This window comes from Lottia gigantea (assembly GCF_000327385.1).
Source record: "Lottia gigantea unplaced genomic scaffold LOTGIsca_19, whole genome shotgun sequence".
NCBI lineage: Eukaryota > Metazoa > Mollusca > Gastropoda > Lottiidae > Lottia > Lottia gigantea.
The window spans coordinates 376,649-389,607 of record NW_008708358.1 but is presented as its reverse complement, the minus strand read 5'-3'; the positions used below and the strand labels follow the sequence as shown (position 1 = coordinate 389,607).

Sequence of the window (12,959 nt, the reverse complement as noted above, 5' to 3'; positions counted from 1 at the left end):
AAACCAACATGTTGACAAAATAGATGTGTTAAGGTTAAGTTAAATCACTGATCATCTAGCAGACAATACTGTTATTAAAGAATCAGTTACATGTCTGATTGTTGAAATATATACTTTGTTATACTTTGTTATATATTAGCTGGAGAATTTGAAACTAACTGTAACAAAGTGTCTTCTAAGTGAAATCTACAGTCAGAGCCAAAGACTAGGTTTGGAATTCAACAGGGAACCTTCAGGTCCTATTTACTCTGTAAACAAAAGCTAGGTTAAAGAGAGAATGGGGTTGTTTGGTTCACCTGTACTTCATCACAATTCTTATCAACATATTTATATAACCTTGAGCATTTGGAATATTTTCTGTTATCCCAAAATTTTGGAGATGGATGACCCAAGTTTCCAACCAGCTTACACCCCTGATTAATTACTCTGATATTTCAGAGTCTGGATTATGATCTTATTGAAAGTGAACTACGATCACAGGAAGAAGAAACTAACACATCGAAGGTATTCACTAAATTCGTTAAATTGAGTAGATCTCGTTATGGTTCCATTTTGATTGAAAAATTCGATTAGCCATCAGTTGCACCAAGCTTCAGTTGTGTCTTATTAATTTAAATTTAGGTAGCATATTGGATATAGATTTCAGCTTGATCTTGCCTATGACATAACGCAAAACTCTCAGTGAGATCACAGTAAAGAGTAGGATCAATAAGGAACTGTTATTTTGATATCAGAATTGTAAAAAGATTAGTATGTTATTCAATTATTTGATTTGTAACCTAATCTAAAACTTGTTAACTTAAAATTCATTTAATTTCAGAAAAAGTTGACTATGATGTTTATCAGTAGATGGGTGATTATGTTCGCTGTTGGTATTGGTACCGCTCTGTTAGCTGCTGGAGTTCAGATCTCCGTGGAAATTATTGCTCACGAAAAATTCCATCTTATACAGAAATGTATCTTTTTAAATACTGTAAGGGGAATATCATTGTTATCTGGTCTTTGTATACAATAAACAAGAATGAACAATGATCATATTAAATTCAGTAATTAAGGGGTGAGAAAACTGACTGTGCCATTAGAATTGTTCTTACCTTGAAGAGAATTCAATCCCACAGAACCTAATCGCCTAGAAGATCACAATTCAACTTGCTAACAATGCATGCCCTACACCATTATATATTATTTCCTTAATATTTGATACAGTTTTAGATAAATGTTCTGTAGAAGGGTGTACATTATTTACTCCTGTTATTATATGGATTGCTATCAATTTTTTTATATCTTCACTTGGTGCTGCTCTTGTTACATATGTTCAGGTAAGTCTAGACTCTAATCCTGTTATTTTTACCTGATGCCACTCTGAGACTGGGTTTGTCAGCTTGGAATCTAACTTGGAGAGTCTGCATGGCTAATATTGTTTATTTGGTATATTTTTTTTTACTGTAAACAAAGTAGGAAATATTTTAGATAACAAAACAAACATTACGAAAAAATTCTGACAACCAACCAAATTCATTACTGCAACTTAATGCCATACCCCATTGCCCTTCCAGATATTTTGCTCGCCCCTCCGGATGTCCCTCCCTTTTTACAATCAAGTCTGTCTACGGTCCTGTTCTCAAGTATCCTTTAACATTTGCAAATTAAATTAACAAAAAAACAGCCACTTAACTTTGAGGGAACAATTATCCCTAATTCTGTTGAAAGAAGTTAATGAAAATGAACGGTATTTATGTCAAATTATCAAAAGAAGTAGAGAAGACACCCACTCATAGTTGATATTAGAGTAATTTGAATTATTCATAGAATAATGCTTTTATCAAGATAGCTAATTTAATTAGCGAAATCAATTGAGATTTCACGATTCAAGATAAATCAATCAATAAAACATTTGTTTTTTTAAGAATTGAACAATAAAACGATCATTTAGTTCGTGTGAATGTCAGAAATTTTTTTATTCTTCTAAAGTTTTCTGCTGGAAATTTCTTCCTGAAAGCTTCATTATTAATGACGTTGAATTAATTTCACTGTGGGACTCTATAAAAAATACAACTCTTGAAATGATTTTGCCATTACACGTTACCAGCAGCTTTTGCTAATAACCTAAAAACCTAATCTTACTATAGATTAAAAGAATATTTAAAGAATATAGAGAAGAAAAGATATTGATTAGAAATATATGCATATTGTAATATTTATGAAGACCTTTGTCGCAAATGTCACCTTATTTTCAAGAAAAATTTCAAAACCCAAATTTTTGCTGTAAAAATTACTTGATTGCTTGAGCCAACAGTACTAAAATTTTGATTGTTTTTGAATATTGTGTCCCAGTTATCCCCTAAACTTTCTATTGAACTCTTCCACGCATGCATACCTTCTATCAATATGGTATGTACATGTTTGATTGGTAGAACTCATTTGTTAAATGAGTTTATCAAATAATATCGAGTCAAGTTGACTTTGCAAGTGATCTGAGAATAACAGTGATGAGTTGTAATAGAATGTTCATATTGATAAATTGAAATGATTACTGAAGTGAAATAAAGTTGACTCTGGTCAGATATAAAACATCTGTTTAATGTTTCGTGATGTCATATATCGTGACAATCTATCAAAATACAGTTAAATATTGTCTGTTGGTCTCTTGACATCAAAAATATAAAAGAACGTCTGATTTCCCTGTAGGTTTTTGTACATTCAACTGAATGACAATTTATGGCAAGTCAATCTAGATTAAGGAAGTTAATTTGAGAGTTACAATATTTTCTTTGATACAATCTAACCTAGACAAAGCTGTTTATCTTTAAAAATTTTAAAGCCCAACAATAAATAACTCTTTAAAAAAAGAAAATTGTGAAAACACAGTGTTGTTTTTATAATTCTGTGGAAGAGCCACAGAAAGGTTAAGGTGGTCTCACAGCACCAGCATTTAAATAATAAGAAATTTGAAGACTGCCAAAGAAGGTTCAGCGCCAATTCTGGAGCAGTGTTGCACCCACAATCACAATAGCAAGATCCTGCAAATATGCCACTTTCAAAATGAATGTGAGACACATGTAGCTAACAATACTTTAACGCCTAGTCAGGATACAAAGAAGACCATTAAATATACAAAAATTTACCATCATTGCAATTTTTGAAGTTGTAACATTTGTATCACATCTGTGAGATGATGATATTCTTTGAAAATGAATTTTCAGTATAATCTAGCATGATATTCTTTTAATATTTCAGCCTGTTGCTGCTGGCAGTGGAATTCCATTTATCAAGTCATATTTAAATGGTGTTCGAATACCTGGTCTTCTTACACTACAAGCTTTCGTGGCTAAAACACTGGGTGTTATATTGTCTATATTAGGTGGTCTAGCTTGCGGTAAGGTAAGTATCTAATTAAGTTTAATCAACTTTAATTCTATCTAAGTTCCGAGATCACAGTAGGTATCTTATTCAGTACCAGATCTAATGTCTGGCTGAAAGATAGAATGATTGGAACTCTACAAAAGTATCTCCAGGGATTAGCATTACACAATGCCATGGAATTCATACTGGAAATTTCAATAGAAAGTTCAGTGTTAAATAGCAATGAGCTTTGATATTAAGAGTATATTGTAATATCAAGGGATCCATTCCTCTATTTATTTTTATAATATTGGCCTTGTCAAGATTAACATATCTCATCTTCAAATTGTAAAGCTATTACAAATATACCTTAATTGCGATAGCCATCTTTCTTGTATCACAGAAGTTTGCAAATACAGCATTTTGGTTGGATTGTACATTAGCGAATATAGCTAATCAGAGGCCTTGAAAGTCATTGTAGATTTCAAATGAAAAATAGGGAAAGAAATATACATGGTATTGATCATGCCTTTGTTTTGATATACAAAATCAAGAAGCAAAATATATTCAAAATAAAAAGGTATACAATAACTGGAGGTGATAAAGACTGGCTTGAATTATCAAGAAACTATTATTATTAAGAAGTTATTGTTAACTTTTTATCAAGAAAACATATGGTCCTATATAAAACTGTTGACTTTTCTGCGTTCTCTATGATGGTGGTAGATGTTTACATCAACTATATAAATAAAGTAAACAAGATATCCTGATTAACATGATTATGAATCAAGACTAAATAACGGTGCCAAAAGAAAAGTAAATATTACTGCCGCCAAGTTCATGTTATTAGTTCATATATTAATAGTGGAACTATTGCGAATATATATTAAAGTGACTTATGATCGTTTTCTCTCTAAATGAGGTGAATAAGTTGTAATTAGAGGACAGAAAAATCTTTAAAGATGGGTTCCCTGATGTCATTTATGAAAATGAAAATGCTTATTCTTATATGAATAGAAAGTAGAGGTGTTCTAATGACTTGGAAAAATACCAGTTTGTCTCACATGTCCATAATTAATACATAATTAGCTAAATTAGAAGAGAATTACCACCAGGAGTCCAATGAGTGACCGATGAAGAAAGAGCAAAAAGTCTTTTTTGTTTATCCAGACTGTACATACATGGACATTAATGATTGGTTAAAACTCTAGCAACTCTATCAATTGCAATAAGAATATAATGATATGATTAAGAATATATGATAATTCATTAGAAACACCGTTAATCAAAAAGTTGACTTAATTTGACACTTAAAAATAAGGAAACTCATCTTTAAGGGTGTCTATTAAGGAATATTGGAATGATAAAGTGAATACATCAAGAATTGACTATATCATACCATACCAGATGACAGTATAATTTGATTAGTAGTTTATTTCTCAAGATATACTTGTTCCTTCTATATTAAAGCTATATTGATATCTAATGAGTTACCTGTATCTTTTCAAAATAAAATTCAATGTCATGTCAATACTGAAATTGAAGTTTCTACCGAGACTTCTAGTAAAAAGTGAACCTATTAAGAGTTGACAACATGATTTCTTCCTTGCCTTCTTACTATCAGACCAATAGTTAATTCCACTATATGAAAGAGATATGTTATATGTTAAAGGGATAAGGTTTTCTAATTTTGTACTTTAAAACTTTTCAAACTAAAATTCAAGATCAAGCTTTCTCTCTGGCTTAAAACTGCTTGTGAAGATTAAAACATTTTTTCAAATATTCCCTTAAAGTAAAATACTGCTTTTTATGATGATAATGATAACGGTAGAAAAAAGAGGATTCTAATAAGGATAGTAAAAATGATGATGATAATGATTATAGCAATTATGATGATGATAGCAATAATGATGATGATAGCAATGATAGTAATAATGATGATAATAATGATGATAGTTATAATATTAATGCCGATGATGATAATAATAATGATAGCAATAATGATGATGATAGTAAAAATTGATAATGATGATGATAATGATAAAAATGATGATAATAAAAGTAATAATGATAGTAATAAGGATAGTAATAATGATAATGATGATAATGACAGTAATAATAATGACAGTAATGATAATGACAGTGATAATGATAATGATGATAATGACAGTAATAATAATGACAGTAATAATAATGACAGTAATAATAATGATAGTGATAATGAGGATAATGACTAATAATAATAATGACAGCAATAATAATGACAGTAATAATGATAATGATGATAATGACAGTAATAATGATAATGATGATAATGACAGTAATAATGATAATGATAGTTATGATAATGATGATAGTAATAATGATGATAATAATGACTTAAATTCACAATATTATTGTTTTATAGAAATGTCTTATTATTTCAGGAAGGTCCAATGGCTCATTCAGGTGGGATAATGGCAGCAGGTCTAGCTAAGGGTAGAATGAGATTACGCAAGAACAAAGAAATCAAGGTAATTATTTTCTGAATTTCATGTGGTGACCTTTCTAAGAGACTATCTCTATTCTATAGTTAGACAGGTCTCTAGCTACTCCATAATAAGATATTCCAAGTCTATAACTGCACTGAGAAAAGTGGCAATCTGACATTGAAAGGTTTTGTTAAGGAGACAGAAAGGCTTGTTTAAGTAATTGTTCTGAAAATGTTTACAGAATATATAAAATTCTATAAAAGTCTAGAAAACAGTTTAATAAAAAATTTTATGACTGTTTATTCGTTTTATATATCTTCGTCATATATTTTGTAATGAACATTTTCAGTTTTATGATGCCTTCCGATCTGATCATGAAATTCGTGATTTTGTGGCAGCAGGAGCTGCGTCTGGTGTGTCAGCTGCTTTTGGTGCTCCAGTTGGTGGAACTTTATTTAGTGTAGAAGAGGCAGCAAGTTTTTGGAACACAGAACTAGTCTGGAAAGTTGTAAGTATTGAGTTAATTGCTGTGGTTTTTTTTTATTTCAAGTTCATATACCTTTGGTAAAATCACTCTTCTACTGTTTATTTGTTATAAGTAAATTCTGATTTTCTCTTTTAGTTTTTCTCGGCTATGGTTGCTTGTTTTTCAACCAATTTTTTACTAAGTGCCTTTGAAGGTCATCCCACCCATTTATCATCACCTGGTCTAGTTCGTTTCAATACATTCCAGGTAAATACACAGCCTTTTTGATATTTTTCACATATTTTCATCATCATTATCTATAGTGTTAGATGGATCTTTCTGATATGATTTTTGAAGGGTCTTTGAGTTGGTTTCACTCTCTATCGTTTGATCTGGTAGACAGATATTCTTTCTAACTCTCCATGGTAAGGGAGTGAAAGTCTAATCTCATAAGCACTGGCTATAGCACCATAGAAAGAATTGAACCTTTGGCACCTAATTGCCAAGCAGAAGACAAGCTACAGACCTAGCTTTTTCATTAAATTCATACTTGAATGTCAGTGAATGTCTGACAGACACAACTAAATCACTGATTGTTTATTTTCAGAATCTTTCCTTTGATCTGATTGAAATTTTAGTTTTTTTGGTGATGGCTGTCATAGGTAAGTTATAACAAGGGTGTTGTTTAATGAAATCCAATGTCTTTTTATTTGGTGTTTCCATTGTGATGCTGACCAGTTCTTGAAAAAATTAATTTTGATATCTATAGAAACCCAAGCTACCTCTTTGCCTATTGTCAATCCCGCAGTATCACATTTTGTTGAAAATTCTTCAAATGTTGTTGATAGTCTATGAATATAGATGTCTTTCTGAAAAAAAAATGTCTTATTTATTCTGAATCATCAGTGATTTTATTTTACTTTCAGGTGGCCTCGCTGGTGCTTTGTTTGTTGTTTTAAATTACAAATTAACAGTTTTTAGAAAAAAGTAAGTGTTTGTGGATCACATACTTTCATATAGTTGTGGGTTAAGTTCCATTCAGTTGTAAACTAATATTCTATTGCCCTCTTATTAGATTCTATATTGATAATGCATACTGATTTAATTCTTGTGATTTTATAGTTGTTATCATGAAGATTATATACTAAAAACTCTATCATCAGAAATATATTTTCTCTTCGTATAATATTGGTCTGATTTTTCTTGTAGCTATATAAGAAAGAAGTGGTTAAAAGTACTGGAATCTGGTATAGTTTCAGTAGCTAGTGCTATTATAGCCTTTCTTCTAATGTATGGTGTTAACGAATGTACAGATGTTAAACCTTATAGTGATCACGCTATTACCTCACAAGTAAGTTAGTTTACTACCTTCAATATCATTTATCAGAATGTAAATCTGACATCAGGTGTGTCTACAAGGAAAGAAAAATGTGCAACAGAACAAGTAGATGTTTGATTTTTATTCTGAAGTGAATTTTTGTGACTACATCCCTTTAACCTCTAAGGTAAATGTGGCTACACCTTGTTTTTAGATTCTTATCTCCCTGTTTCATTTTTCAGATGTTTTGCAAAGACAAAAGTCATAATTCCATGTCCACATTATTTTTAACAACTCCTGAAGGGTGCCTTAAAGCTTTATTACATGATCCACATGGTAAAGTATTTATTATATTTTGTTGGATTTCCGTGCACATTTCCCTTCATAGTTATAGGAACATCTACTCTTCAACGAGACAAACCTTCAGGTTCCTAGATTAAAGGTGCCTTGACAAGGCCTAAAAATATAAAATTTTCAAATTATTGGAAAGGAAATGTTGTTATGCATTATTTAATGTTTTAATAATGATATGTTTCAGATGCGTATGGTGTAGTATCATTAACTGTATTTATAATAGTATTCTTTCTATTGGGTGTATGGACGTATGGTTTGAGTGTGTCAAGTGGAGTGTTTATACCATCATTAGCTATTGGTGCTGCTTGGGGTAGATTAATTGGTATAGGAGTTGTTGAATTATTTCCACATCATGTAAGTTTTCAACATATTTATGTATTTTTCTATTTCCTGCATGTATTTATTCAGCTATTTAACGTGTTTTTCTTTTTTTTAAGATTTTAAGTTATCCTGGTCATTGATACTTGTCAAAATTTATTTTGTAATTTTCTTATGGAAAAAGGAAAAAATAAATAAAAACTTCCCACTGTGCAAGTTTTATGGATAATTTTGTAATTATCATGAAAATGATTACAGATGATGTAGTAGCTGTCACAATGAATGTTCGCCAGTATTCATATGTTCCTAAGTCTTTATATTGAGTTATTCACCCCTACCCTGCTAGCAATGTAATTTAGATTTACCCCACCCCCTCCCAGTCTATTTTCTATCTTCTATCTATTACCTATATTTATATCTATTAGATTTTACTTCATAATGTAACAGATATGACAACTAATGGTAAATTATTGAATACAGATAGGGTAAGTTAGTGTGTTTCAGTCCACGGTCTGGTAATTATGGTAGGGAGTTATTGGTCAATTCATTTATTACTAACTTGATAACTGAATTTTTTTAATTCATATATTTTTTTTATTTATTTAAAAATTCAATTTTTTATTGTTAAAATTGTAATTTTATTTTAAAATTTCTTTTCTTTTCTTTTCTTTTCTTTTCTTTTTTTTTCATTCTTGCTGCATTTTATTTTTAGGTTTTATTCTCTTGCCTATTATGTTGATTGTTATATTTCATTGATTCAGATTTAGTGGAATGTATGTTGTATCAATTTTAGTTGTAGCTTTCTATGTTAATCTATACTTGTTATTTTTGACTGACAGAAGTATACATAATTGCTATCAGGGAATGTATTTGCTACAGTTGCTCAAGTAGCTTTACTTACATACCATACCTGCTTCATTCATTTGACACTCTACAGTTTGGAATAGAGTAGTGAATAGATAAAACCATGAGCTCTATTTTACTTTTGCTTACTTAAAGAAACTCCTTTAGCATGTTGCTTCTCATTTCTTATTACATTATGTTAAATTGTTCTTTACAATACACAAATGAGCTTTCAATTTATGGCTTTAAATTTGTGAAAATGTTGAAAATTTCTCATTCCAGAGTTTTAAAAAAAATTTTTGACTTGTAAATGTATTGTGTTTTTGATAGATGCTTACTTTGGTTGAAAATATATTATGTCATTTATGATATATGAATTAATATATTGAAGTAAAAATCCAACAACAGGCACAAGAAAAATTATTTAATTGCTTAGTTTTGATTAAGTAATATATTATATTGTAGGCCAAGGATGTAGGTAAATACGCATTAATAGGTGCAGCTAGTATGTTAGGCGGTATACTACGGACCACTATTAGTTTAACTGTTATAATAGTAGAATGTACTGGTGATATCTCATTTGGTCTTCCTATCATGTTGACATTGATGATATCCAAATGGGTTGGAGACTTCTTTACTACTGTAAGTATACATTATCATTGATTATCAAGCCTTTTTGTCGCTCTGATTAGGTGCCCTCATAGAAATGTGGAAGTTTATTGTTATTGTCCCAGTGCACCAGGCTTTCTTGAAGACAAAAAGAGTATATTAATGAAGTCATTCAGTTATGATTTTTTAGTTATTGCTCTTGACTTAGTAATAAACATTCAAATTTGGCTCAAGAACATGACAAAGGCTGCAGTTTTTATCTGATTTTGTTGTGGATATTGATGAAATCTCAAGTTCCAAATTGGTAAAGTAGATGAGTTAAGATGTATGTATGTAAGTTTTGTCATTACAATCTTATAATTTTATGATAATTTTCAGGGTTTATATGATATGAATATTGAAGTCAGTGGTATACCATTGTTATCATCAGAACCACCCATTCTTTGTGAACATGTCAAAGCCAGGTTAGCAAACATTTTAAATCAGCTTTTATTTGATAGTACACCTACATATATACAGCATAAACATATTAATACATGAAGCATTTATAGAGCCTCAATGAAAATTTCTTTCCTGTTCTAGAATTTGAAGAAGTGCCTTCTTGAATTGAAATTGTAGGTGAGAAATCTGGGTTTGTCTGAGTGAAATCCAATATGTGGTTCCATGTCAATTTGGAGACTAAATGGTGATATACCTGTCGACATGCTTCACTTAAGGATTAAATATGGATGTTGTTGTAATGGGGAAATAAGCGCTGCTTCATTACATGAAAAGACATCGAGCGGAGTGGGTCATGTAAGGCCTGTTTATTTCCACATTCCGACAATATCCACACTCCTTCATGGTATACTTATCTAATATATTAATGTGATATACTACATCTGTGGTATAATATTCTAATATAAAATACAATATACCAATATTCATAGTATATATCTGTGGTATAATAGCAGTAACTCTATGTAATAGTTCTGTAGTTTGAAAACTAGAAGATAATGATGTTTTTAATATTTCAGTGAAGTTATGAGTCAACCTGTATTAGCTTTACAAACACAAGAAAAAGTAGGAACAATAATAGAAATTTTAGATTCAGAAACATATGGTGGTTATCCTGTGGTGGATGTTAGGAAAAAGGTTTGTAGTCTGTATTTTTCTGTTTATGTTCCTATAACCTAAGTTATGTTATCATTTTACATGTAAGACTGTAGAATTTTTACATTTTTTATGGAATTTCAGGAACTTAAGACGTCTGATTGAAAATTGGAATGGTGCAAATGCCCTCTATACTCATCAAAAATTTAGAAAATCTCTTTACAATCCCTTTAAGATCTGGCCTTTTTGAAAATGACATTTTCGAAAACTCTTTTATTTTCTGGTTTTGGAGACTAAAGGGAGATAACTTTGTTATAATTTTTCAGGACCAACATTATGTAGTTGGTAAATTGAGAGGAATTATTTTAAAAAATCAACTTTTAGTTTTATTAGAGAAAAAGGTTTGTATTATTATTCTATAGGCAAAGTATGCAACAGGCCGTTGCTGTAATATATTGTTTTTTTTTTAATATTTATAAATAAGATAGTTATTCCTATACCCTTATCAGTCAGGAGAGTCAAATTAACAAATTAACAGCACTTAGAAATTGAAATTGCTTCAATATTCACCTATAATTACCAGTTTTGTATTATCAAACTTTATTTACACTTGACTATTTGTTGTAGATTTTTGCACCTGAAGGTTTACTACCACCTACATCCAATATACAGATGAAAGATTTTGATAATCCTTATCCTATTGGTCAAAGATTACAATTGAAGGTAGATGACTTTTTATTTGATATTTCAAATATAAAAATAAATCTATAAATGAATAATAAATAAAAAGAATTTTTGATGGCAAACAACCATCCAGTCTGCAGTACACACTGAACATTACTTTCCAAAGATATATGTCCGGACTCTCTAGACACCAAGTCATATATTATTAAATCATGATAATTTCAGGATATCACTGTTACTGAAGAAGAAAAAGAATATATATTAGATTTGAAACCTTATATGAATATCAGTCCTTATACAGTGGGGCCTGTAAGTTATATTTAATTAGTAACATATATTTGACAAATTGTCATATCATAATGGACCTGTGAATCACAAATTTATAAAACTCTCAGATTTAAATGAGCGTAAGAAGGATGTGCATTGTGTTCAAAATTATATGGTACCTACTTTTTACATAGTGATTTTCTTTATAGTCAATTAATATTACAATATACAACTCTTTCTATGGACATTGCTTTTACTATGTACCATTACATACATCTTTTGATTTTTATCTTCCAGTCTTTCTCTATGCCACGTGTATTCCGATTATTTCGTGGTTTAGGATTACGCCATTTGATCATAATAAATGATAAATTTGAGGTAAGTTTAAGTTCTATGAAATAAATAGAAATACTGTCTAACGTCTTGACTAGTTTTACCAACAAGAGTCAAACACTCTGAAGAAAGAAAATATAACAAACAGCTTTGGTTCCAGTAGATCTTGTCTGCTAGCTGATCTGTTGACTTTAATTTTTGTTCTTTTTCCTTATTTTCAGCCAGTTGGTATGGTTACGAGAAAAGATTTAGCTAAATTTAGATCTGAATCAAAACGTGGAATGTTGAAAGTTGAACATTTAACAATACAAGATGTGTAGTGTGGTTACTATTCAGCAGAAAGCACTGGCACTGGATGTGTAGTGTTGTTATATATTGGTTGTGTTTATTACTGCTGACTGGACTTTTTTTCAATATTGACTCCACTGTATAACTATTTTATTATTGAATCACCTTTTAAATACCACAGTATTGATCATTCTATATTTAAGACATTATATCTTACATGAATTCCAAAATATACCCAATTTTCATAGTTAATTGCTAAAATAACTTAAAGTCACAGGCATCTGATTGTGGTTGATAGAATAAAATTTAACAGTTGAAACAAAATCCCTAAAATTATATGTTGATTAATATTGTTTTGATAAATAAATTTAATATTTACAACTGGAAACAGTCCCTAAATGGGATACAAAAGATGAGGCTTAAAGACAATAGTTGTGATAATCCTTTAGCGACATTTAGGAGTAGAGATCACATTAAATAACGGACACAATTTTATGGTATACTACTCTTTAGTTTTATTACACACTACATTTCAACAATCTACATTGTCATCTTCAGGTGATAAAACTAAGGA

General features: G+C 30.2%; 1 protein-coding gene across 1 annotated transcript; it reads left to right on the top strand.

Annotated features, from left to right (window-relative positions):
* Nucleotides 1-835: 835 nt before the first annotated feature.
* Nucleotides 836-12,417, top strand: LOTGIDRAFT_114468 (hypothetical protein; the record flags this gene model as incomplete). Its single annotated transcript, XM_009052668.1, has 19 exons — nt 836-956; nt 1,207-1,319; nt 3,238-3,381; nt 5,769-5,855; nt 6,163-6,321; nt 6,436-6,546; nt 6,887-6,941; nt 7,206-7,266; nt 7,489-7,630; nt 7,840-7,933; nt 8,136-8,305; nt 9,584-9,754; nt 10,100-10,185; nt 10,738-10,855; nt 11,140-11,214; nt 11,441-11,536; nt 11,723-11,806; nt 12,062-12,146; nt 12,323-12,417. 19 exons carry the CDS (start codon nt 836-838, stop codon nt 12,415-12,417), a joined length of 2,067 nt encoding a protein of 688 aa, XP_009050916.1.
* Nucleotides 12,418-12,959: the final 542 nt, after the last annotated feature.